We start from the raw sequence: 27,566 nt of genomic DNA on the forward strand, positions 1-27,566 counted from the left end.
GCGAAAGTGGGGGAGGATGAGGAAATGCTGCTGTGGGAAAAGGGGCTTCTGTGCCTCACATAAGTCATGTTCCAAATGTACACTTTTGAATAAGAAGCAAGCAGTCTCCACCCCAGCTCCCAGGCACTGCGTCAAGATCCCCTCTGATTCCTCCAAGCCTATCCCTGCTTTTATTTATATTTCTCTGGGGTCCTAAAGGCTTATGATTCCCAAGAAAGGAATGTGATTACTCAAAACATCTACATTCAGGGTAAGGAGCAAAATAGTAGTAAAATGGCTCCCCCAGGGGTAAACCGATCTCCCCCAAATTACTCAATTGATGGAATAATCACCTTGTTTTTTACAAAATAATCAAGGAATGCAATTTATTCACTTCTGCTTCTGATAGAAGTTTTTAAAAAGAAAGACTTAGGCTGCCCAAATACCTTGAGAATAGGGGAAATTTTCCGTTGATTCTCCTGATTTTTCTACTGTATCTTATAAGCTTAGCTTTGAAGCAGAAGCTGAAGGTCAGTGGAGCAGTGTGACGGAGCAGAGAGGACTCTGGAATAGAGATCAGGAGACCCAAGATCCAGTTTCTGCTCCTCCTCTTAACTAGTGTTGTGACGTAGGGCAAGGGACCAACCTTCTTCATCTTTGTTTCATCTTGTACGATTCAGGCGGGCAGAATCATTATGTGCACAACTCAGGTAGGCTGCTTCCGGAGTGGATGACATGTCTCCCCATCTGCATAACTTTAAACCAAAGCCTAATTGGCCACTTGGTGACCTTAAGAACTAGCATTTGTCTGATACCCTCAGATGTCATGAAGTCTGATGTCTCTTGTCTGTGTCATTTCATATGACACCCATGCCAGTCCAGTCAAGGAGACACCTTGATCTCCATTTCATAGATGCGTTCAGAGAACAAAGCGACTTGGCCAAGCTCATACTGCAATGATCAGAGATTAAGGACTTCAGCCCAGACCTGGCTGATGCCACATCCAGTGCCTTGGTCAGGACACAGGCTGCTCCTCTGTCAGGGAGGCTTAGGTGGGACATTCTTGAACCAGGGATCTGCCTTCCAATTCTAATAGTCTGTGCATCTATCAATAAAATGAGGGGGTTGGATTTAGAGACTCCTTGTAGCAGAAAATATCCTTTCCTCTCAGAGGAAATCTGTAGAATGCCAAAATACAAAATAGATCATTCCAGCTCCCCTCTGGTTGAAAAAGAAATGGCTTCCACACTAGTGTCCACCAAGTAATGAATGGATCGTAAAATGTGGTATGTCCATATAATGGAATATTAGTTGGCCATAAAAAGGAATAAAGTACTGAAACATGCTACAACATGGGTGAACCTCAAAAACATGCTAAGTGAGAGAAGCCAGACACCAAAAAACTGAATATGGTACAGTTCCCTTTACATGAAGTATCCAGAATAGCAAAACTTGAAAGTAAAGCCTGATGGACCTCTTGGTGACCCTAAGCAGCAGCATTTCTCTAATACTCTCATATGTGTCAGAGACAGAAAGTAGGTGGGTGGAGGTGGGAATAGGGGTGATTGCTTAAAGGATACAGGGTTTCCTTTTAGGATGACAAACATTTTGGAGCTACATAGGGTTGATGGTTGCACAACACTGTGAGTGTATACTACACTTTAGTACGGCTAATTTTATATGTGAATTTTACCTCCATGTGTGCACAGATAGGTGATGGTTCCAGAGTCCTTCCCTTGAAGAGCCTTCCCTTCCCACGTCCCTGCAGTGCCTCCAAAGAACCCTCGTATGTAAATCAAGAGAGTCCCTAGATATTACAAAATGTCATCACAGTTCGGAACAGTTCTCATATGACAGCTATTTTATTCCCTCGGGGGCCAAATGTATTTGCTCCTAACCCAACAAATAAATTTGCTTGGGCCAGTGACATCATGATACTTGGAAACAAAACTTCCCACTGGCAGCCAGCGCCAATGGCAGTTCCAGTCCACCGTGACCTAACTAGCTTCCGTTTAAGATATGTCCTGGGTTTTAAACTCGAAAATCTACTTTAAGTATAACCAGGAAAGATCGTGGTAACTAAGCATTCTTGTTTGTTTGTTGATAGTTTAGCAGCTCATTTTATTGCTGAGTAGTAAACTAAGCATTATTAAGTGCATAATATATTGTAAAAGTTTTTCATGCTGTTCCATTTAAATGTTATTATCTCCATTTTCAAGAAGAGGGTAATGAGGCTCAAAATAGCTCCTGCACGTCCCCAAGGTCAGGATTTGAATCTCAGTCTCTTCGGCTCAAGACAGAGTTCTGTCAACTACACCAAGATGAGTCTCAGCAGAGTCACAAGTGCCTCTCCCCACGGGAGGCTTGGGGACAGCTTTCAGTCCCATCAAGAAACCAACCCCAGCCTACAAGCCCCTGGGGCACGCCAAGATGCTTGATGCATGGACATGTGTGGCTGCTGCCCTTCCAAGGCCCCCTCTGCACCTTCCCAGAGCAGTTTAGAGATATGAGGAGTTCAGGACATCTATCTACTTTTTTTCTTCAGCCTGTGTGGGGAAAATTAAGACCCACTTCAACGGTCTTGCTGCCAAAGTGTACTCAGGAAGGAACTAATGAGGGACACGTCAGACCCTCTTTTGCTAAGAAGTTGAAGGCAAAGGCTAGGATATCACTTGTTTGAAAAGATTTAGGTCGGATTCTATTCAAACACAAGAAATTTCAGCTTCTAAAGGTAACTTCCGGCCTACAAGTCCCTCATTTCCGGCGCTTGGAGGGACCTGGTCTCAGATTTAAACACATTTTTCAGCATCACAACACTGTGTGTTTCTGCAGGCGTAACTACGGTGCTTTTCCAAGTTACCCTAAAACATTTCTACATAAAAGAGTTGAGAATAATTGCAGCCTTTCTGTCTGCACGGTAAAGTTATCAAAATGATGATTATAATTCCTTCCATATAAATGCACTTCACAGATTACAAAATGCTCTCATGGACAATCATTGCTGGGTTAAAAAAAAAAGGCATAATTAAGGAGAAATATCAGTAAATGACATTTAGCTCTTAATATACATCCTTATATTGGGGTAAGAAAAGGGTGAGATGAAAGCGTTTTTATATTAGAATTGAAGTCAGGTTCTTGAAGCTCTAACTGTTCCTGGTTATCAATTTTCAAAAAGTCAATGCTTTTTAAATTAAAAATGAGGTGCTGCTACTTCTGACTTGATAAGTTATAAAATGCCTTTCCCATCCTTCCCAATGGCCCTGTGCCCATTTAAATTTTAGATCTGCAGCTCATAAGGATTATACAGAAGGCCAGGTCTCCGTCAAAAAAAAAAAAAAAACAAAAACAACTAAAACATGAAAAAGAAAGCTAACCATGTTTCGATGCCTTTTAATGTGCAAATACAGGGGGACCCTTACATCTCTTCCTGTTCTGGGTGGCAGAGGTTGAGGAAGCTCAGGCCACACAAAAGCCATTGAACTGGTTCCTACCAAACGAATAGGAATGCTGAAGTGTCAAGGTCATCTTTAAAAATCTGTCATCCCCCGCCCCGTGCCACACTGGCATGGACAGCCACCAAAATCTCCCCACAGGGCAATACGGTCCCTCAAGACCTAATCTCTAGTGGTGAGATCAATAACCATTAGAGAGCAGGGTTTTGAGGAGTGTGTTCTGTTGCAATTGCAATCTGACCAAAGTGTAATTAATCCACTGTTTATCCTTAGGAGTGGCTAAAAATAGCAGTTGCACGCGTGAATGACTAGACCCGTTATCCACCGCCATCAGCTGCTCGGAGGATTCTGCAGACCTGCCACGCCACCGCTCTGAAGCTCTAGTCGGTGGCGGCCGCACCTGGCAGGATCGGCCCGTACGATCCACAGGTGAGCGTTCTCAGCGAGTCTTGCCGACAGTGGGTCTGTGCCTCACACAGCAAAGGACGCTCTGGAGGAGAACCCAGTCGAGCAGGTTCCATCCAACTTGACTCAGAAAATGACAAATGCCCCTTCAGAGTGACATTTCCTGCAGGGCAGAGGCACTCAACCTTGGCCGCATGATAGGATCACCTCAGGAACCTAAAATATTTCTGTGGCCAGGCCTACAGCCCAGGCTAATTAAAAGCAGCATCTCTAGAAGTGGGGGCACTTGCCCTGGTATTTATGAAAAAGCTTTCCAGATGGTTCTAAGGTGTAGCCAAGGGGAGAGGCACCACCCCAGGGTGATTCTAACAGTATCTGGGCTCCAGCACGGGAGCCGCAGCAGGGGAACCCACAGAAACACCCCTGCTTAGGGAAGTCAGTGTCGCTCACAGTCTGGAACTGTAGCTGACAAGTGCTTTACTTGTTTGGGTCCATGTGATTTGTCGGGGGTATGAGGAACGCTATTTGAGATGCCTGCCTAAAACAGGCACAGTGATATTTACTCAGCTCTTACTTTGTGGAAGCCAGGAATTTGGTAAAAACAAAACAAACAAAATACCCAGGTGAAATATTATTCATTTCAGGGATGATTCCATGGAGGGAAGGGCGGGGATGACATCTCAGTGTAACATCCACTGAGTGGATGAGATGGAGGAGAATTCCAACTGCTATAAATATTGTAGAACAGCTAAAAGTCCAATAATTGGATCTGCAGATTTTGAAACAAAAAGCTTCTGTTGCAAGAGTGTAAACGTCACGAAGAAAATTGAAAGGAAGTGATCCTCGCCACGTCCTGGGTACCTGTGGCATTTTGTACTCTCCCTGTGCTTCAGCATTTCAAAGAGGAGCACTACGTGCTCCTACATCACTGGAGGCAAGTGGGTTTTTAGGAAAGACTCTCCAGACTCAGATAACAATCGGCTAGAAATTCATCCACTAAACCCCCCATGTCAAATTCAAATCCATCTCCTGACTTTTGAGTCACTCTATTTGGAGGCTGATCTTCATAGATGAAAATATGACTTATTAGAATGTTTAATGCATAAATCTCACAGTGTTAACATGTTTCAAGAACTCGACTTACCTGCGCAGGACATGGGAAGCAGAGTTGGTAGAGATAAGTGACTTCAAAAATACTTACTGGTTCCCTCTTTTCTTCTTAAGTGGGTCCATGAGACGCAGTGTGTCTCTGATCACAGCCACTTTTACTTCTTCATCGACAAGGCTGGGGACGTTCTCAAACACCCCTGGAGAGAGCTTGAAAAGGTACGGATTCCGTATTACAGCAGAGAGAGTGATTCAGTCCCAGGTGACTGTCAGCAGTAGCCCCAGTGGATGGACTGTTAGATTTTCCTTTAGAATTCCCTTTACCTTAAAAACATCAGTTTCCTTTCTACAGATCAACAAAATACACAAAGAGGGGGAAAAATCTATTTTTCTAATTAAGCAAAATGATACCTGCGCATTGTAGAAAATTTGGAAATACGGAAGAGGCAAAGAAAATGAAAAGAATCCACATAATCTTCCCCAAACCCAGAATTAATCTTTGGTGTATTTCCTTCCGCCCCTTCTATGCATTGTTAAGGGGGCGGGGAAAATAGACCCACTGTTAAATGTACTGTTTATCTCCGTGATTCAAGCATGTCAACATGGCTAAATCATACTCACAGAATTTCAATTAGTTTATCTCCCGAGGCTAGCTAATTAGTTCAGGTCAGAACTGATGGAAAGGCTCAGCTCTTCTACATTTGCAGATCTTAAGATCTGGAAGGACTGCATGCTGGGAAACTACCACAGGTCGAGGAGGTCTTATATTAATAGAGCATGTCCAGAGCGCAACAAAACTGAAATTATTTAGGATTGAACAGAACTCTGCTGGGCTAATCTGAGAATGCCGAGCCTCGTTTGGCCAAGGGAGCAACACGAGAGCGGGACGTTCGGTGGGACGGCAACACATTCAACGAGATGCTGAAAAAATACTTACTTCTTGCTCGTGTTCGATTCTCATGCTGGGATTTGCGTTTACTTCAAGGAGTATGGGCTTCAGGTTTTTCATTAGAAGAATGTCAAAGCCTAAAATCTGGGCAGGACAAACACAATTCAGAATTACTCCTTCGAGCTACAGTGTCTTTTTCAGGGATCGAGTATGGTATTTGGGGCATTCGAGGTGAAAATAAATTCCCACGCTGCCCCACAACCTGGGGCTGGAACCTGGCTTCTCCTGTCCACACACCCTCTACCTCTGGAGGGGCTTGTCAGGCTAACTGCACAGCAGAGAATTTTCCAGGAGCCTTGGTAATGGGGTTGGTTCGCATGTTCCCTTCAGCACTATCGGTGTGTCGTCAAGTGCTGTGAGATGGCGACCTCTTTCTTCTTTCATAAGTTTTTTTTTTATTATGTTAAGGAATAGAAGTAGTCCATCAATTTCTCCCTCTCCTGTTCTCCTCTATTAAGTTGCTCCTTAACTAGACCTCTTAAAAAAAAAAAAAAACCCAAGGGCATCTTTCTTAACCTCAGGTACATATCAGCATCATTTAAGGATCACTTTCAAAACCACTGCTCCTCCCCAGCCCACACCTGTGAATCAGAATCATTCAGATTGGAGCGCAGGCAAATGCAGTTTGAATAACAAATCCCCTGGGCAATTCTAGCTAAGGAGACAGGAGAACTTATTAGGTGCCAATTATGATACAATGCACCAATTACTCATCCTCCCGTTTAATCCTCACAACAGTGTATTTGAAACAGGGATCAGGCTGACCATTTCACAGAAGCAGAAACTGAGTCTCGGAAAGTGGATTTCCCTGAGACCACCTACCCAGGAAGTGACAGAGCCGGATTTCATACCCAAGCAGAAATGGCTACACAGTTTGCAGGACCCAGTGCAAGATGAAAATGCAGGGTCTCTTACTCAAAACGGTTTCATGATGGTGAAACGGAGCCTTAAACCACACGTGGAGCCCTTCCGATGGGGGCCCTGTGTGACTGCACAGATCACGCACAGATGAAGCCGGCCTGCACCCAAGGTGACTCCAGGACCATTTGTCGGCTGCCTGCTCTGGAATCCGGCTTGCTGCCTCAGGTGAGGCTTTGTCTTCTGGCCTCTCTTAACTCCTCACAAGCCCTGCGATGGGGTAAGCCACCCTGTGCATCTCACTCCCTCTGCCCAAAATAACCCTTTATTCAGATAACATCTCTTCACCCTTCAGACTGGATTCTGACTCGGACTAGGAGGATGTCAGATGCTCGTCTCATTATCTCTATAGGAGACGTTAAGTTAGGAAGCTCCTAATGTGAGCAATACAATCCCAAAGTTTCAAAAAACAATGTACAGAATAAAGGAGAGGGAAGAAAAAAGATATAACTGCATCCCCTCCCCTGTGGAGTCCACAAGAAGAAAAGATGAGAGGAAATCCATTGACTTGTCTATATAGACTTTATATCAGTTAAATGATAATTATTAAACTCTAGCTTCATCCTTATTAATGAAATCAGAGCTCAAAGGACCATTTTGGGGGGGTAATTCAAGATGAGGTTATTCTTCAATAAAGGGCAGTGAGGATGAAAAGTTGGGAAAAGCCACTCTTACTCTATTTTTCTTTCCCTGGTCATGAGAAGAAAGGAATGGAAATTCAATAGAAAATGTTACATGTATTATAGATCTGCTTAATAATGTATGACAAGTGGATATGAGTGATGAGGGCTTTAAGAGACTCTGGTGACACCATCAGTCTAACTTCAGACCTGGTCTGAGACGCGCGATGCTGATGAGGTTACAGAAATGGCCGGCTACTGGTGCCGACGTTCCTCATCCCGAGTCATCGATGCTTACGTTTTGCTACATCTTAGAAGTTTGGACTTGCACTTTCTCAGCCTGGTGGACTCTTCTCAGCTCAAGGCACAGTGGCTTCGGGAATGCACAGCTATAGGAAAGCTGGAGAAGGGGAGTGACAAAACCCCACCAGCCATATAGACCGGCACGCACCCGTAGCATAGTATCTTCCAGAACCTAAACTTCGGTGCATGTAGTTGAATATGTTGGGTCTTGTGCAAAAATGCTTTGAAGCCAGACAGATTTGGGTTTCAATCTCAGCCCAGTCTCTCACACTAGCTAGACAGCTTAGCCTCTCTGAGCCTCACACACCTCGTCTGAAAAATGGGCATAACGGCAGCCCATTGATAACCACTGCAGGGTGGTTGATAACGGAAGCAAAAAGAACCCAGGATTATGCCCGTCCTAAAGAAGATATTCGACATATGCCAGCTCCCTTTCCACTTTCCTTCTAATCCCATCAACAAGAAGTAGCATTAATGGCTTTGGAGTCCAGAGGAGCTGATTTCAGACCTTAACTCTGCCTTTATCTTGTGTAACTACCGGCAAGTTACTTAGCAGCTCTATGCCCCAGTTTCCTCATCTGTAAAATGGGAGTAAGAATAGTACTCACCTCAGTTCATTCATTCATAAGATATTTATTGAATGCTCCCTATGTCCCAGGGACAATTTTAGCTCCTGGAAATACGGTAGTGGACTAGACAAAGTCCCTGCCCTCATGGCACTTACACTCTAATAGGGGACATAGGAGGAAATAAAAACGTGATGTAAAATATTTTGCAGAGTACCTGGCGCATAGTAAGTATTAAATGAAAGTCAGCTTTATTATATTTTTCCCAGGTTCAAGGAAATATGACTTTTTTCCCCAAAAGTTCAGTGAAATATGGACCACCAGTGGATCTCAACAAACAGAATCACAGAACTGGGAGGAGCTTAGAGTTGATCTTGTCATAAAACTCCAGAAGAGTTGGCAGAAAATCCAGAATTTACTTGCTCCAGTGTTTTTCAAAATGGGGGTCTTTTGGGGGAGACCAGATCAGATCAACTTTTACCGATTTTACATCTTAGTGTTCCCAGGAGGAAAACCTTTTAAAAAAAAAAAGAAGAAGGAAAAGAAAAACTACTAATCTAGTCTAAAATCCACTTTGCAGACTAGAAACCTGAAGCTTAGAAACGGGAAAACCTCTCTCTGGTTTGGTGGCAGAGTAGGAAATGTCACATGGAGAGAGAGAGAGGACTTTTCAATCATGATACTATCCACCCCTCCAAGTAATTCAGTCAGCAACTATGTGTTACCTGACGGGTGCCCTAGGGATTCAAAGATATCTGTCCTTCATCCTCACCTCTAGAAGCCTCCAAAGCAAGTTGGGGAGAAAAGGGCCCTGAGCCATTCATTGTAAACTCATGCAAAGGCTCCAAGCTACATTCCAATGAGAGGGGATTCTCTCCTGAGCCTCAGAACTGTACATCCACCTGTCTCCAGAGTATTCCCAACTAGGAGGTCCCACACTCCTCGAACCCTACATATCCAAACTATCTGTGGCCAGCAGCCTCTAATGTGGTCCCACTGATACCCATCGCCTGGCATTCCTGCCCTTACGTAACCCCCTCTCCTTGAGGGAGGGCTGCACCTAGTGACTTGTATCTAACAAGCAAAATTGGGCAGAAACGATGGGATGTGTCCCCCAACGTTAGGTTATAAAAAGACTGTGGCTTCTATCTTGGGATACCTTCTCTTACTCTCCCGCATGCTCGCTCTGAGGGAAGCCAGTTACCATGTGGTGAGCTGCCCGCTGGAGGGTCCCAAGTGGCAAGGAACTGATGTCCCAGGCAACAGCCAGGGAGGGTACCCGAGGCCTGCCAACAGCCATGTGAGTGAGCTGAGGAGGGGATCTCTCCCCAGTCAAGCCCTGACACGACTGCAGTCCTGGACAACACGCTGATTATAGCCTTGTGAGGGAGTCTGAGCCTGTGGCAGGCAGCCAAGAATGTCTCCTTCATCCTTTACATCTAGCTGCTCACCAACTCTGTGCATTCTACCTGCTAGAACGCTTTCTAGGTCTGACCCATCCTCCGTGTTCCTAGTCTGGATCAGACCTGCACCATCTTTCCCCTGGACTACTTTAACAACTTCCCCATCAGTTTCCTTGCTCTCAAACTCTCTAATTCATCTGGCACGGGGAGCTGCCAGAGTAATTTTTCTAAAATGCAAATAAAATACTAACACTCCTCTGCCTAAAATCTCTGCTTCCAGAAGGAAGCCTGGGGTCCACAGCATGTCCTACAAATTCCTCTACGACCTGGCACCTGTCTCCAACTCCAGCCTTATTTCCTCTGACTCACTGCTGCACACCTGGGGCTCTAATTGTGCTGAACTATTAGTAGTTCCAGGATGCTTTAGTGCTCTCTGGCTTTATACCCTTCTACCTGGAAGACAGATTTATCAAATATCTGTTAAGCACCTACCAAACACTAGGTACTGTCCCAGGCCCTGGGGATAAAGCAGCAAATAAGAGAAAGGATGTTTTAACTCCTGCCCTCTTGGAGCTTATGTTCTAGGGGAGAGACTGCAAGCAAGTTAATAATTAAAGCCGGGTAAGAACAGAATGTGATGCAGTGGATGGAGGGAGGGTTTGGTGGTCAGGGAAGGACTTTCTAAGGAGGTGACATGTCATCCCATTGTCTTCTGCTTTGCAGTTTCTGATGAGAACTTTTCGGATATTCTTTGTTCCTCTGAACATAATGTGTCTTTTCTATCTAGCTGCTTTTAAGATTTTCTTATCACCACCAATTTGATTATGACAAACCTTACAGGGGTGTGTTCATGTGCACTTGTGTGTGGGGCCATTTCTTCAAATGTTTTTCCTGTAACTTCCTTGTCTCTTCTGCTCAGGGAACCCCACTTACACATATGTTAGACCATCTGATACTGTACCACAGGTCACTGAGGGTCTGTTTATTTATTTTTCCTGTTGTTTTCCTCTCTCCGTTTCATTTTGAATAAATTCTATTGCTCTGTCTTTAGGTTCACTGATCATTTCTTCTGTGGTGTCTAATTTGCTGTTAATCCCATCCAGTGACGTTTGCATTACAGGGACTGTATTTTCTTCCACTTGGTTCCTAAGAATTCCATTTGGTTTTTTTTTTTAATAGCTCCATTTCCCTCTACATTAAGCTCATATTTTCCTTTAAATTTTTGTACACAGTTGTAATAGCTGTTTTAACATCCTTTTCCTCCTAGCTCTATTATTTCCAATATTTATGGGTCTATTTCTATTGATTTTCCCCCTTGGTCTGGGTTACCCTTTTCCTGCCTCATGGAGCATCCAGTGTGTGTTTATTGGATGCCAGACACTTAATGCTGAGTGCCTGAATTTTGTCTTCTTTTAAAAAGTACTAGGTTTTTTGGCAGTCAGTTATTTGCAGGTTAGTTTGATACCTTCTAGGCCTATTGTTTAAGCTTTACTAAGTTGAGTCTAGAGTAACTTTCATTCCAGGGAAGATTCAGGCAGAACTTCTCTGGAGTCTCCGTTGAATGCCCCCAGTCATCACCAAGGACTCTCCACACTGGTTCTTTGGAGCTCAACCATCTCCCTGCTCTGCATGAGGCCTGGAGGTTGTTCAGCTTCTCGGTGCCCTGGTCACTCTTTGCCCAGCTCTGTGGATTAACACTCCACGTATGAATGGCCTAGTGCTCAGCAAAGATGCACCAGGACCCCATGCAGGTTCTTGGAGCTCTTTTCCTGCTTGGCTCCCTCCTTCTCAGAATCCTGCCCACAGAATTCCAGCCCCCTTGGCACTCCCAAACTCTGACCTCCATCCCCTCAACTCATTGAGGTCACAGGGCTCTCTTTAGTTTCCCTCTCCCACTTGCCCATGTTCTGGAGATTGCCTCCAGACAGAAAGCTGAGGCAACCGTAGATTCATCTTGGCTTTTTCCCCCTCTTTCCTCAGGGATCATAGTTGCTGAGCTGTCTGTTGTCCAAAATCTGAAAACATTGATTTCATGTATTTTTGTCTGATATTCTGGTTGTTTTCAAAAGAAGGTCAAGTCCAGTCTTTGTTACTCCATCACAACCCAGAAGCAAAAGACTCAGGTGGTGATGGATGACCAGGGACTGAATGAAGTGAGAGAAAAATTCATTTGAAGAGCTGAGGAGGAGCATTCCAGGTAGAGGGAACAGCAAGAACAAAGGCCACTTTTGAAAAACAGCAAGGAGTGAGCAAGAGGGAGACGGGAGATGAGGGCCAACAGAATGACAGGCGACAGATCATGTAGCATCTTGTAGGCCACAGTAAGGAGCCAGGATTTTAAGTGCAACAAGAAAGCCACTGGAAAATTTACACAGGGAAGTAATTTGATCTGACATGTTTTAGAAGAATCAGTTCGGCTACAGTGAGAAAAACAGGCTATAAGCAGCAAGGGTGGGAAAGGGGACATCAGGAGGCTGTCGGGGTGATACAAGTGCACGGTGACGGCTGCCCAGCCTGGGAGGGGGGCAGCGGAGCTGGTTAGAAGTGGTTACATTTCGGGTGCATTTTAATGTATATTTGCAAGAGTTGCTTATGGATTAGTTGTAGGAAGGAGTAAAAAAGAAGAAACAAGAATGACTGGAGTTTTGGGCCTAAGTAAGTGAATGCTATTCATTTACTAAAATAGGAAAGACAGTGAGAGAGTATTTGGGGAGAGAAATCCAGAGTCTGCTTTTGCATATGTCAACTATGCGATGCCCACCAGAAATTCAAGTAGAAAATTAAAGTGGGCAGTTGGGTAGACCAGTGTGGAGAGGTCAAGACTGGAGATACAAATGTAGGCGTCAACAGCACATAGCTGGTACTTAAAGCCATGGGGCTGGAAGAGGTCCTTTCGGGAGTGATTGCAGATGCAAGGTGAGGAGTTAGAGTCCTGGAGAATCTCCAACACTGGCAGGTCCAGAAGAAACAGATGAGAAGCAGCAGCCAATGAAATACGAGAGAAACCAGGAGAGTGTGGTATCGTTCACCTTTTTCTGCATAGAAAAGTCTTCTTCATGCCTTAAGCTCCAGATTAAGCATCTCATCCTCTGGAAGGCCTTCCTTGACTGCTTTAACTGGCAAAGTTAACTAATCCCCTTTCTGTGCTCTCTCAGCATCCTGTACAAGCCCCCTTACAGCCTTCATTACAAGAACTGTAATTCCCACTTGTCAGTCTTCCCCACAACACCATGCACCTCTTAGGGGCAGGACTGTGTCTTATCCATAACCACACGCCCCAGAGCTAGCTTGGGTCTTGTCTCAGTGGGTGACCAGCAAATGTGTCTAAAAAAAGAAAAAAGCTTAAGCATCAGAAGTGGTCAAGGAAGGCTTTACAGAGAAAGTGGGATGTGAGCAGCACCTTGTCTGGAAGGCAATGAATTTCAAAAAAGCAGTGAGACTTAGAAGAGAGCATGGCCAAGACAGAAGAGAACAAACAGGCAGAACTGGGAAAACACAAATTACATCCGAGACAGGAATCAGCTCTGTCCGCCAGGCTTGCGGGGCTCAGGAAGGATGGAGAGCTGAGGCCTTGGCCAGGCTGGGAGGCAACCAATGCCAGGCTAAGGACATGTTTCCCAAACCATGCTCTTTGGAACCTTGATGCTCCTTTAAGTTCAAAATGGGACTATTTCATGGTTTCCCCATTAGTTCAAGGCACTTCTTCGTAGACCAGTTTGAGAACGATTGTTGCTACAGATAACAAAAAAAGTAATAACCTTCGTTTATTAAGTGATTACTATGCGCTAGGTACCCTGCCAAACGTTCCACGTAGATTTCTCTCACTCAGTCTTACAATGGCTCGGTCAGGTAGGTACAAATAACATCTCTGTCTGCGGATAAGGACACTGAGGCCAAGAAAGGTTAGCTTGCCAAGCTCACCAGCTTGAGCAGCTGGAAGGTGGAGCTGAGGTTGGCTCAAAGCCAAGATGTCCAAGAACGGAACCCAAGCCCATGTGTGACCATTAGGTTGCTCCTTTGCCTCCTTTCTGGGAGGGAGGTGGTCTGGACCTGATGGGGAGGCAGGAGATCAAAAGGGCAAAGACAAAAGACTAGAAGCACCTTAGCATTTAGGGAAGGTGCCTCCTCCAGACACCAAAGGGAAAGGATCACGGCCAAGGAGAGAAGTGGCCGCAGAGCCAGAGGAACATGGAAACCGAGCAGTGAAGCTGGGAAAGAATGTTCATGGAAGCTGAGCTGGAAACCCTTCCTCTGCCGGGGCACCTCTGCCGCCTGGACCACCTACCCCGAGACGGATCTTACTGTTTAAGCCAGGCCCGCAGAGCCGCCCGCGAGAAGACTGACGGGATATGTTGCTGGGGGCTGCCTGGGCAATGACGGGGACAGGCCAGAATGACAGGGCAGCCACGTTCCTAGGCAACAGATTACAGGAAAGCTGCCCACAGCCGCGCCGCGCCAGCAGCTGCTCCGGGCCATTGCAATTTCCCAAGTAGTTATTGTGGCTGTGATTGGAAAGGGATCGCGGTCACATGTTTAAGATAAATGTAATTTGGGTGGCTTAGAGTTTATGTCCCAGGATGCTGCAATCCGGGCTGGGCCCAGGCTACAAGAGAAAGGGGCATCCAGGACAAAGAAATGATTCAGTACACATGCACAGAGCATTAGGGTTTGCAAAGCCCTTCATAATCTTTATCTCACGTGAGTTAGACACCAACACTTGGGGTGGGGGGAGGAAACTGAGGCACAGAGAAGTTAAGTGACTGATATAAGATCACACAGCAAGTCAATGGCAGAATCATGCATTGCCCCTAAATCTTTGGGTTCCGAGTTCACTCAGGTGTTTGAGACCCAAACGAACAAGTGTTTTAACAAGTGATAAAAAGAAAGCAGGCGAGGACTCCAAGGAGGAAGAAAAACACTGTTCAATCACTGTGAATCCGAAATGTGTGGTAAAACAGATTGAAAGCAGCTAACGTTTTATACCACCTCGTTACTGCCACTGCTCCAAAGGAGGCAGGTAGGAAAGTGAGCGCAGGTGACTCACAGAGAAAGCTACAGGGTGGTAAAGAAGGTGCCCAAGGCCACACAGCTGGCAAGAGGACGAGCTCCTCCGGGAGGGTTACTCCCAGCCCTGTGCTCCTTTCCTGACCCCGGGCCTGGAAGCACTTAGTGTGGTCAAGCAGCGGGAAGCAGTCACAGGGCTGTGGTTCCCTTTGCTCGACGTGATCTGTCCCAACCAGCAGCTCCCTCCCTGTCGGCCCTCTGGTTCCCCACGGCGCGGGCCCCCGCTTCCACCCCGATGGCTGCCCCGTGACGCCTGTCCACAGCCAGACAGCAGCAAAACCATCGCCCTCCGCCCTGCCCCCGCGCTGTGCCAGGGCTCTGTGGCTTGGCCACATGGTACTCCCGGAATAGATGTCCCTGTTGAACAGATGTGACCACACAGTCCCCCGGGGTGACCCCTGAATGCCTCCACGTTGCATCGATCTCCTTTGCCCTAACCTCCTGATGGCTCGGGCCAGACTTGTTTTCTCTCTGGTTCTCCCTCTAAGCCCTGCTCACTTCCCCCTTTCTAATGCTTTAAGTCATCTGCCTGATGGCTGAGCAGGACATCCTGCCTGGGAACCAAAGCCTGGGGTCCAACTGCCTAAGGACAGATCCCTGGATGACAATCAGCCCCTCCTGGAACTGTTCGCTGCCTGAATTCCCCTCCAAGAGCTTCCATCAGCCTGCCGGGAAATCCTGCTGACTGGTGTCCAGCCCCTAGGGTAGCCCCTCTGGTTGGGGGGGGGGCTGCACCTCCGGACCAGCCCCCTCTTCCGCAGTCGAATGAACGTCCCCTCCATCAGAGATGCCGCGCCCTGCCTCCCCTCTCCCTTCTCGTTCCACGCTACCCGTTCCTCTCTTGCCACAGCCTTAGATAAAGGACTAGAAACAACTCAAATATTCATTGACAGGAGAACTGATGAACACATCGTGCGTATCTACAATGGAATACACAACAGCGCGAACGAAACAGGATCAGCGGCCCACCCTGACCTGCAGTGGAAAAGAACGTTGCAGAAAACGACATACTTGATTGTGGTGTTTTATAAAGCTCAAACAGAAGTGAAACAAAACAATAGATTGCATTGGGAAACATTCATATAATAAAATAATTTTTTAAAGCAAGGAAATGATAAACATAAAATTCCGGATGACGTCCTCCTCGGGCTAAGGAGAGAAACGGGGCGGGGAAGAAGCCGGTAATCGGGTACCTGAGGTTGGGAGGTAGGTGGGGTGATTATTTGGTGATTTTGCTTCACAGCTTACATACATGTTCCATGTAGTCTCTCTGATACATTAGCTGCTACAAGATAATTTTAAAGATGAGGTGGAGAGGGCCCCTGAGGTACCCTCCATATCCTCTGCTCCCTACTCTGATTTATCCGGCAGCAGGAAACTGTGTGCCCACTGAGCGCCTGGACTCTGTGTTCCCCCGCCACCACCTTCATGGCCAAACGATCTGGAAGCAGGCGCTACTCTTATTCCTATCTCCTTCCCTCCCGCGCTCTGGTTCAGCTCACAGTGCATTGCCCCGAGCCATCGCCCCACCGAAGACAAGGCTCACGGAAGTCAGTGAGGACAGCAGACACGGTCAGCTCTGCTCTCACGTGACACATCTCAGCAGCGCTCGCCGTGGCTGCTTCTCTAAGCCTCCGCCTGCTGCTTCTCTGAGCATTTGGGCCACTTCCTCTCCAGACATCCCTTCCAGAGCTCAAGCCACTTCTTCCTGGCCTCCGTAGCTGCCCCCTCTCTGCCTGTCCCGTACTTGAATGGTGGTCCCACAGGGCCCTTCTCTGGCCTCTTCTCGCCCTGCAGCCTCTCATGACTTCAGTGAGCATCGGAACACTGATGAGTTCCCAACCCTTCTCCCTGGCCCAGACCTCTCTCTCCTGAATTCTAGGCCCAAATGTCAAATGGTCCACTCAGTCTTTCCACTCGGATGTCACACAAGGGGCACTCCAGAGGCCTGTTCAAGCCCAACTCCTAGCGCTCCTCCTCCAAGCCTGGTTCCCAGCCAGTGGCTTCTATCCATCCATCCAAGTGCCCAAGCCACCTGTGAGTCAGTCCAGGTTCTCCCCGCTCCCTCACTGCTACCATCTCTCCACTCTCCCCGAGCCCCCTCCAGTCAACAAGCCTAGCCGTGCTCTTAAATGGCTCCGCAGTCTACTCTCTCCAACCGCCCCAAGACCTTCCTAATCCAAGCCAGCATCCTCTCTTGCTTGTATGAATGCAAGTGGCTCACTCATCCCCTCCCTGCTCCCAGCCTCGCTTCAAGCCATTCTCCGTCCTGCAGCCAGTCTGTTCTCTGTAATGGGCAAATCTGCGTGCCTCAGTGCCCTGCTAGCACCTCCCTGTGGCCCCACTGCCCTCGGCTTTCCCTGACTTACCCCCTACCTACCTCTCCCTCCTCATCTTCCCTCACCTCCCTCCCAATCACTGCCTCAAACCCCACCCTCCAGCCACACTAAACCTCCTTCAGTCCCCTCTTCCCTTGAGGGCTGCAAACATGTCTCCCGTAGGACACTGTGTCTCCCCAGCCTTATCCAGTCTCACCTGCTTCATTTAACTCTTCCTCCAGGTTCTAGTTTAACTGCCACTTCTTCTGGGAAGTCTTCCCAGATCACCCTCTTTCCCACTCAGAAAATGTTAGATGGTCCCACAGTCTCACAGCACCCAGTGTGCTTCCTACCCTGTTCTAGCACTCGTGACACTGTATACGAATTGCTTTTTAACTTATTTGCCTCCCACAATAGCAGACCCTCTGCATCAGCCAGCAGAGACCTGATGTACGGTCTCACTAGTACCTGGAGCAGTGCTTGACCCTACTAAGCAGGGAGTAAAAATTGCCAGAAGAAAGAATGAATGAATGAATGGGAGGCACTGCGTATTCCATCTGTGTCATTTGATTCTTGTACGAATCCTTAAGGGGGAGGTACTATTAGCCTCCTTTTACCAGTGGGAAAGTGGAAGTAACTTGCCCCAAATAGAAAGCAGGATGTTAGACCCTGGTTTCCCACCAAAGCCCAGGCCAGCATCCACCCCTCCACCCCTCTGGCCATCCCACCCCCATCCCTCATCCCACACGAGGCCAGGGAGCCCTGTAAAGGCCCCGTCAAGGTCAAGAACTCAGGCTGAGAACCGGCGATGGTTACCTGGAAGCATGTGGGCCCCGGCCTCCCAGCGGGGATATCCGACTGGTAGAAAACTTTGAGTTCTGGAGTCAGGGCAATGACAGTCTTAATCACCAAGGAGATGATATCAGACCAGACCTTCTTGATGTCAACACCCTTGGAAGACAACCTACAAAGAATGCTAGAGAAGGTCCTCTTGCTGCCCGTGCTAGTACTGTCCGAATGGACAAATTTACCGCTATGGATGTTCAGAGAATAGTTGGTCAAGTGCATGAAGATGTGGTGCAGGTTTTTGGGGTTGGGCTCCTGATACGGCTCCGTACAAAACCGAGAGAGTCCCTCTTTGGCTATGTAAATCTCTAAGGGGTCTAAGGACTTGAGTAAGACATACAGACGAATATCAAACTTGAGCTTGTCGATAAGGAGAGGTTTGCAGATGTACTCCTGGACCACCGCTGGCCTGCTCTGGAGGGTCCCTGCCAGGCGGATGTCACTGGGGTCTTTAATGAGGTAGATTCCGTCACCCTGACAACCACTATCAGGTTTCACAATAAAAGTGGGCTTCCAGGAGGGGTCCCCATCTTTCACCATTTGAACCTGGCAGGGGAGAAAAAAGATGGTTAGCACCATATTCTTTTCCTCTCTGGTCCCCTGAGACAGAGCAGGATCTTGGCAAATGTTTGGTGACAAAATGGGCCCTGCCTATGTGAGTACTCGGTAAGCACCTGCCAGGGGGAGAACAGGGTACTAGGTACTGAGATAGTGACCTCAAAGATGCTCCCGATCTTGTCCTCTGGAAGGGAGATCCACAGCGCAATGGATCTGCAGTCATAAGACCTGGGTTCAAATCCCAGGCCTTTGCCAGTTATTAGCTATAACCCCAAGCAAGTTATTTAACTGATGATGGTGATGATAATCTAGTGCTATTTATAAGCACCTACTATGTGCAGGTCCTATACTGGGCACTCTGCATAAGTTATTTCATCTGACCCTCACAGACGGTCATTCCCTTTTATCAATATAGGAAACGGAGAGGGCACAGCCTGTGAAGAGTGTGGGCCTGGGAGTCAGACTGGCCGGGCTCATAGCCTGGCCCTGCTACTTACTGTGTGACCTTGGGCGAGTTACTTAAGTTACCTGTGCCTGCCTCATCTGCAAAACGGGAGAAAGACTGTTCTGAGGATTCAATGAGATAACAAATGCAAAGAGTGAAGCACACAGAATCTGACACAGAAGAGGCGGCCAGAAAGCCCGGCTGTTGCTACTTTTTTAAAAAGATGAAGTAACTTGCCGGTGGGCCGAGGGGCAGAATTGGGATTGGAATCTAGATCCAGGGCTCTGAAGGCTTGCACCTTGCTCTGCATTTCCATGTCTCCGTTTCCTCATTTTAAAAATGAGGATATGAAAACCTTTCCTCTCTGGGCCATTGTAAAGATGAAATAAACTGAAATGCATACGGGGCTGAGCTCAGGCCCACACAGAGCTTGTGCACGGGGGGCCGTTAGTTTTACCATTGATATCTCTTATTAAGTTCATCTCGTAGACTCAGCCAATCCTTTAGTCTGGTGAGGTCTTTTTGAAGCTAGATTCTGTCATCGTAAGATTTGCTCTCCTCCCAGTTCCCGCTCAGCAGGACACCCACACAATTATCCAGGACACGTGACCAGCACAGACAGTCAGCCTGGATCCGCGGGTCTGCATCATACACGCCCCATTCCCCGGGACCCTGGACCCTTGTCTGATCCTTGGGAGGTTTTCGCCAGGGGAGGAGAGCTGGAGGAAATTTAAGGTGGATTTGAAAGAAGGAGCCACTCTCTCTGCAGCTTCTGGAGTGAAGAAGCCCATGAACTGGACTCTCCCGGCTGCGCATCTTTGCTGCGTAAGCCCAGCCCAGGACATCTGCGCACTGGGTTTTACTTATCTCTCTGACCAGCCTATATTTCTAAGTGAAGCTTTTGCCAATTCCTCGGGCACTATCAGTTACTCGGGCTTGTAAAAGATCTTTAACAATGGAGAAACACTTAAAGCCTTAATAATGGTCCACATCAATTGTTTCCCCTTGTCAGCAGGATTTGAGAATGGAACTTCACAGGAGATCAATGCAAGCCTCCGAGGGCCCTCCACTGAGCCTTCCTTGCAACAGTGACCTTGACGTTTACGTAGTTACTTAATATTCATCCAAAGCGTTCATACATTTGGCCCTTTACAGTAAATATAAGCGTGCTGCAGAAATGGTAGTTATGCCTCAGGAAGTGAAAGATGTCAAGTTTGCACCAATGGGTAATTTTTTCCCCTAGAAAGCTTTGGCTAGGCTGAAGATACTAACAGATCAATATATTATCGGCCACAATATTTTCTCCTTTGAATTCAGTGTATATGCCTTAAATAAATTAAACTACATGCTCAATAGTCTCTGTCATTCATTGCATGACTGAATATTCCTTCTGCTCTTTGCCAGAGTACTGCCATACAAATCACGATTATTCATACTAATAGAATCACTGCATTTTTGGAACTGGAAGGATCCTTGGAGATTAATGGCATCCAGTCTTTTCATCATTCAAACAGGGAAGCTGAGGCTCAGAGAGGGGACATGACTTGCCTTGGGTCCAGAATTAGCTAGGGGGATGGTTAGGATGAGAACCGAAGTCTTCTGACCTCATGGCAGGTTCTCTGTGCCATTTTACCCTCTGATAAGATAAAATTAAAGGTCTCTTTTTCCCTGAGCGTGACAGGAAACATTCTCTTAATACAGAAGACAGTATTGGTATCTGGGCTCTGGACTCGCACTAAAAAGTTTGGACCCTGAGCACGGGTCCCTATGGGAAAGCCTCAGAGCTGTTCTGAACATTGTTCCTCAGCCACCAGACCCTTCAGCAACTTCTATTTTTAACAAGAGAAAAAGATTCTCCAGAATTCATATTCATTTTCCTCTGAGGTTTTACTCAAGGGTAACCCCTCCTCCCCAGGTATTAAAGTAAAGAACGAATGCATTGGTTCTCAGCAAGAAGTTGTGGACCAGAATCTAAATATAGTCTGTACGACAAGGCCCCAGGCCCAGAAACTCAGGTTCATTAGATCTGGGATGAGACCTGGGCATGTGTATTTTGGAAGAAGCTTGACAGGTGATTCTGATGTTCCCTCTGTCTGAGAATCACTGGACTAATGTGAACTGAATGCAAATACAACCTGGGCCCAACGCGGTGAACGAAGCTGCGGGCATTAATGTTAGCCTGGATGCGAGGGACACTTGCACTTGGGCTGCAGCTGACGGTATCGCCAGTTCTACCCTGACGTGCTGTTGGATGTGCAGTTCATTATCTTGTAATGGCATGTATGGGGAGCTGAAAGAGGTACAGAGGATGTGGTGGCCTGATTGCCGGGCACTCGTTGGGTCTATTGAAAATTTTATGTGTTTTTTACTGCCCCCTAGTGGATATTTGAGAAATGTGACTGGGAAAGATCTCCCATCAAAATTCAACTCTTCTCAGCGGTAAGACAGACACTCAATTAAGATGTTAAAATAGTCTTAAAGAAGCACCACCACAAAAAAGTTCCCTCTGCCTTGCTGTTAAGATAAGCTCATACTTTTGAATGAACTCATCTCCAAAATGCCATAGTTGGCCAAGGTCACACTCGGTTCTCATGGTGCCTGGCCCTTAAATATATTTCAAGCGTTCACCCTAATACACAGATTGGCCTATCTGTTAAAATTCTCTATCAGTCTGTATAAAAATTTTTAAATTATGAAAACATGAATATGAAATCCTGGAACTACATACCACATAAAATTATCTACTTTTATAGTCTTTATTGTAGGTTTTCCCCCCCCAAACTTACCATTAGAAAAAAAAATATGAGTAGCAATAGTCAGTAGCAGCAAGTGTCTCTAAATATATTTTCATAAGGCATAGCTTTTGGCGAACAGATATTTGCACACCCATGTTCATAGCAGCATTAATCACAACAGCCAAAATGTGGAACAACCCAAGCGCCCATCAACAGATGAATGGATAAGCAAAATGTGATATATACATAAAATTGAGTAGTATTCAGCCATAAAAGGAAGGAAATTCTGACATATGCTACAGTGAAACTTAAAGACATTATGCTGAGTGAAATAAATCATCACACACAAGGACAAATACTATTATAAGGTTCCACTTAGATGAGGTACCTAGAGTCGTTAAATTCACAGAGACAGAAAGTAGAATGATGGTTACCAAAGACTGGGGAGAGGGGTGGTGAGGAGTTAGTGTTTGATGAGTACAGAGTTTCAGTTTGGGAAGATGAAACAAGTCCTAGAGATGGATGGTGGTGATGGTTGTACAACAACGTGAATGTACTTAATACTTCTAAATGTACACTTAAAAATGATTCAGATGGAAAATTTTATGTTATGCATATTTTACCACTTTTTTAAGTTAAAATATTTTAATTAAAAAAAGAAAAGAAATAGTTTCTGGTGAGTTAAAAAGAATACTTGAGTGAAAAATGGAAAACCTGGATTCTAGTCCCAATTTAGGTGATTTCTGACTGTGTGACCTTGAGGAAGTCACCTCACTCCTCTGGGCTTTGTTGTACTCACCTATGCAATAAAGGGGGGTCACACTAAGGTCCCTGGCTCTCACCAGCTAACAGGTTCGGAACAATGATTTATCTTGACATCACCGCAGTTGAAGGCTGTGTTACAAACACACAAGTGACATTAATCAGCGGAGAGTTCATGCTGGGCTGCTGTGATCAGCGCGCTGGGATGATCTACAAGAGCAGGAACTCGGGACTGGAGATTTATGATGCACTTGGGGAACCTGGGGGAAGCAAACTAAAATAATTCGAGAGAGAAATCCAGCCACTGGAACATCAAGCCACAAAGCATTATTAGCAGCGAGGGGCAGGTAAGAGGACAATTTGTGAAGAAATACTGTATCTGCAATACCTGGGATGTCAAAGCCAGTTAGAGCAGTCCTCTGTCACTCAGGCGGATTTGCATCCAATCTTAGCAACTGAGACCCTCGGTGTCACAGGCACAGGGAGTGGATCTTCAGCAAAAATAAGTCTGGTAGACAAGCAGACATCACGAAGTGAACACTGGACAGGGGGCAAGGGCCAGCCCTTTCCAGTCTCAGATGACTGAGCCTTGGATGTGGGGCAAATTCCGAGTCCCAGTGTGCCAGACAATTTCTGAGTCAGGTGAAAAGGAGGCTGCAGTTAGGTTACCAAGGGCCAGGTAGGAAGGGGCAGGGTGGGAGGTAGACAGGTGAGGCCGAGAGGACAAACAGGTAGCATGCTGCCATGGAGGAGTCCGTGAAGGTGGGAAAGAGCAGGACATGTTCTAATGGCTGGAGAACAGCCAGCAAATGAAGAGGGGAGGACGCTGGAAACCCCAGTGGGAGCTGTAGGGGCCAGATCCCCATAGCAGCAATAGTAATATAAGCTCACACCTGAAGGGACTTATTATGGGTCAGAAGCTGTCCTAAGCTTTACACGTATTATCTATCTCATTTAACCCTCTACAACTCTATTTTTACAGATAAGGAAATGGAGGCCCAGAGAGGTTAAGTAACTTGCTAAAGGTCACACAGCCAATGGGACATGGAAGAACCAGGATTTGAATACGGGCAGTCAGGTTCCTGAGCTCGTGTCTAGAATGAATGCGGGATGTGGTGAAGAAGGGGAATGGAAGAGACCACACCTGGGGAGGACGCAGGGTCTCGTAGGGAAGGAAGGGCCTGGAACAGCATTTTAGGGGCATTTGGACAACGTCCTGGAGTGATGGTGAGTCACTGAAGGGTTTTGAGAACTTAATTACACAACTTAATTCGATGTATTCTGTAGAAACATCCCTCTGGCTGCCACGTAGACAATGGATGGGAGGGGGTAGATGGGAGGGGGTAGATGGCCAGGGACAGACAGCACAAGCCTGAAACTGATGCTGGCAGTGGGGTTAGGAGGAAGGAGAGAGACCTGGGGTCATCAGCGCCCCGGATGATGGCTGGAACCTCCACCATGGGCCAGGTTACGCAGGGAAAGTCCAGACTAGAGAGAAGCACCGGGAACAAGAGGCTGGAACAGGCAGAAAATGTCCCCAAATGCCTCGTGTTTGTCCTCGATCTGTAAGCCACCAGTGGATTTTCCACCAGTGGGTGACAGGGCACCCGTGAGGAGGACGGTTTGGCAGGGATAAGACCAGATGCAGGAGGAAAACAGGGCTATCAAAGTCCCGGAGGCCTGAGCCGGGGCAGTGGTGATGGGGTTGGAACGGGGAAATGGGACACAGGAGGATTCCGGGGCACCTGGTGCCTGGATGGAGGGGAAGGGGAGAGAGGGGGCTTCAGCAGTGTGGGGGATGGGAGCACTTGCAGATTTAGGGGATACAGGAAGAGGAGCAGGTCTGGGGTGGGGGTGGGGGATGAGAAGCTCACTTCACTGACTATTAATCAAGCACCTGGGGCCACGAAGCCAATTTAAGACTTTGAAACCTCACCACCCAAGTCCCTTACTGTTCATCCGAACGGGACCCTGTTGTCCAATATCTTATGCAAATGATTACTTTGGATACAGCAACTCCCCCAGTACTAGCAAAACTAAAAACTGCTGTCGGGCAGGGCTGAGACTCCGATTTTATACTCAGACGTGGAACGGCTTGAACTGGAGAAAGGGTGTCCACACAAACCCCTCAGTCCAAGAAAGGCCAGCGGGGGAGCCGCGGGCCCGGAGGGAGGAGCCGTGACTGCCCCCGCACCGGTCAGACATTGCCACACTCCCTGGAAATCCCACACTTCCCTTGTGAAGACTTCCAGTGAAGACAACCTAAGTGGTAAAGCCAAACCAAACCAACCAGCCAAACAACAACAGCAAAATCCTGTTTGTTTCTATCACTGATGAGTGTCCTGGATTTACTTGAACGGTTTAAAAGAAATAATATTAATTATTCTCACTCATGTGCAACGCTTTGGCCTGACTTTAAAGGCTCTCCTTCCTTGGCAGGCCAGCTCCACGCTTCTCAGCTGCCTCGTTTCCGTTTCCGGCCCGGCTGCCCCTCCCTTCCCTCTTCCACGCCTCTAAGCCTTGCTGCATCTTCCCATTGGCCTCCCTCCCCCTTCTTCATGCACAGAGCTCCTACTCAGCACCTAAGGCCCAGCTCAAAGTTTCCATCGGAGAATCCCTTTCTGGCCCGCAGCGCTCCAGGCAGAAGGGCTTTTCTCTCATCCTCTGTGCATCTAACCCGTCCACAGCATGTCTCCATCCCCCTGTAATGTAACTGCACGTGTATCTTTAAGTTTATAGCTCTGATGTATCACAGTCGCATCTTTGAGTGCGTCGTGAGAGTTAAGATCGTGGACATTGCCCAAAGGGCGACCAAGCCCAGCGTTGCTGCCCCTTACTAGCTGTGGGACCCTCGACACTCTTCTGACCTCTCTGGGCCCTGGTTTGCTCAGCTGCAGAGTGAGAGGAACAAACAGCAGTGCGTCCGCCGTGGGGTTGTTGTGAGGATTATGTAAAGTTAGAGAGTGTGACGTGCCAGTGATAACATTTGGTGGGATGTTGTTATTATTTACTGTCATGGTCACGCTCTCATCTGGCCATGAGCTGGTTGAGGATTAAGACCAAGTCTCACCCCACTCTCCGTGAAATGTGTATCTCTCTAAATAAAGTTGCTTTCACTTAAAAAAAAAAAAAGACCAAGCCTTATTTTACACACTATTCCCAGAATGTAGCAAAGCGGGTGTTCAATAAATATTTTCTGAAATGAAATTATTAGGAAGCTTGATTACTAAGGCATTTATGAACCCCAGGAATGTTAGTTAATTGATATCGAGTTGACACATTGCCAGATAAACCAACTTCCCCTGTAGGGACAAAATGATTCTAAAGAATAAGAGGAAAGGAAAAACGACCGCTTGTGGCACACACGTTCTGTGCTGTGTGCTTTATGGCTGTCATCTGAACCCTCACAACAACCATGCGAGGAAATAGAAGCTCAGAAAGGTGGAGTTCCTGGGCCAACGTCACATAGCTAACGAGCATAAAGTTATCACTGGAAACCAAGTTGATCAGAGTCTAAAGTCTGAGATCTTTCCATGACAATCATGTTCTTTGGGAAAACTCCAAGCAGTTGAACTTTTGTTTAATAGGCAGCGTCGGGAAAAAGACAGCAGTGGGAATGAGCCATAGCCGAGCTGACAGGGTTCATCTGCCTTTGTGGAGGGCCAGCAAGGTGAAGAAAAGAGTTCTCCACAGCCACAGAGCTGCCCTGTGCCTTCACACCCAGCCTGCAGGCCCGGGAAGAAACCACCACATCACACACACACACACACACACACACACACTTGAGCTGCTGTACAGAACTAAAACATAAAATCTCCAGTTTCCAACCCAAAGTTCTTTCTATCATAAGCAATTAGGGCATCTGAAGAGATCTTTCAGAAGAGACCTTGGCACGGATGGACCTGGAGATCATCATTCTAAGTGAAGTAAGCCAGAAAGAGAAAGAAAAATGCCATATGAGATCGCTTATATGTGGAATCTTTAAAAAAAAGACACAAATGAACATATTTACAAAACAGAAGCAGACTCACAGACATCGAGAGCAAACTTACGATTACCAGTGTGGGAAAAGGGGTGGGAAGGGATAAATTGAGAGTTCGAGATTTGCAGATACTAAATACTATATATAAAATAGATAAACAAGTTTCTTTTGTACAGCACAGGGAAGTATATTTAATATGTTGTAATAACCTAATGAAAGAAATTAATGAAAAAGAATATGAAAGCAGATACACATATGTTCATGTATGACTGAAACATTATGCTGAACACCAGAAATTGACACAACATTGTAAACTGACTAGACTTCAATTTAAAAATTAAAAAAAAAAAAAAAAGAAAGAGAAAAAAGAAGAGACCTTATCCTCGTTCTGAATACCAAAATCACATTTGCTTGGTGTTATAATAAATTTCAGTGCTTTCCAGAGAGAGCACTTAATTCAGTTCTCGAATCTCCATCCTGGTGCGCATGAGGAAACTGAGGCCCAGAGAGGAAAGAGAGAAGCCTGCAGTCACCCAACTAGCAGGTGGAGCCGAAGTGGCAGCCCTGGTTTTGAAGACGGTCCCTGCTGTACCTGGGAGGCAGACAACAGCATCACTGGGCTGCGAGGACAGCCAGCACCCCTGATCATGAAAGAGAAGCCTCCCCAGCAGCTTTGCCCCCAATCTAGCCTGTTGTCAGCCGAATTTAATGGCTCCCACTTTTAGAGAATGGCAGCTTTATGTGGGCTGTAATCTATCCATCATTAGTGAGCCGTCAAAAAGCCACTCCGGAGAGAACCCACCTGGGACTATAAAATCTGCTTAATAGGAGGGAACCAGTCATTTCGGGAGACTGTGCATTCTCCTCTCCGGTCTGCCCTCAACACCCGGAGCTGAGTGAGGGGAGGGGGAACGTGAGGACAGCTGGCTCACTGCCTGGCCTCCCTCATCCTCTCCCCTCCTCATCGTCCCCCAGCACGTGGGCTCTCACCAGGCCGGCTTAGCATGGGGCTGACACTCCAGCCTACAGGCCTAGAGGATCCCTGAGCATGTGGGGATCCCCAGGCTGCAGCCCCCCTCCCGCTCCACCAGGTCCACATGCTTGAATGTCTTTGGGGAGCAGCAGAGCTCGGGGCGTGGGCTCCAATCTCCTGG

At 46.9% G+C, this 27,566-nt stretch overlaps 1 protein-coding gene across 4 annotated transcripts in view; it reads right to left on the bottom strand.

Moving 5' to 3' along the window:
- The window catches only part of TTLL11 (tubulin tyrosine ligase like 11), a 227,278-nt gene that overhangs the window by 123,196 nt on the left and 76,516 nt on the right, over positions 1 to 27,566 (bottom strand). For 2 of the 4 annotated variants that reach the window (XM_074362165.1, XM_074362164.1), the window contains exons 4-6: positions 17,901 to 18,476; positions 5,881 to 5,976; positions 5,038 to 5,153 (exon numbers count right to left, since the gene is read on the bottom strand). In XM_074362165.1, coding sequence (XP_074218266.1) covers positions 5,038 to 5,153; positions 5,881 to 5,976; positions 17,901 to 18,476 — 788 coding nt within the window. Of the gene's footprint in view, positions 1 to 5,037; positions 5,154 to 5,880; positions 5,977 to 17,900; positions 18,477 to 22,818; positions 23,932 to 27,566 lie in introns of those variants that run through there. The other 2 variants (XM_074362167.1, XM_074362166.1) reach the window with 2 other exon arrangements.

The sequence above is a fragment of the Camelus bactrianus genome, chromosome 4, assembly GCF_048773025.1.
Source record: "Camelus bactrianus isolate YW-2024 breed Bactrian camel chromosome 4, ASM4877302v1, whole genome shotgun sequence".
Lineage (NCBI taxonomy): Eukaryota > Metazoa > Chordata > Mammalia > Artiodactyla > Camelidae > Camelus > Camelus bactrianus.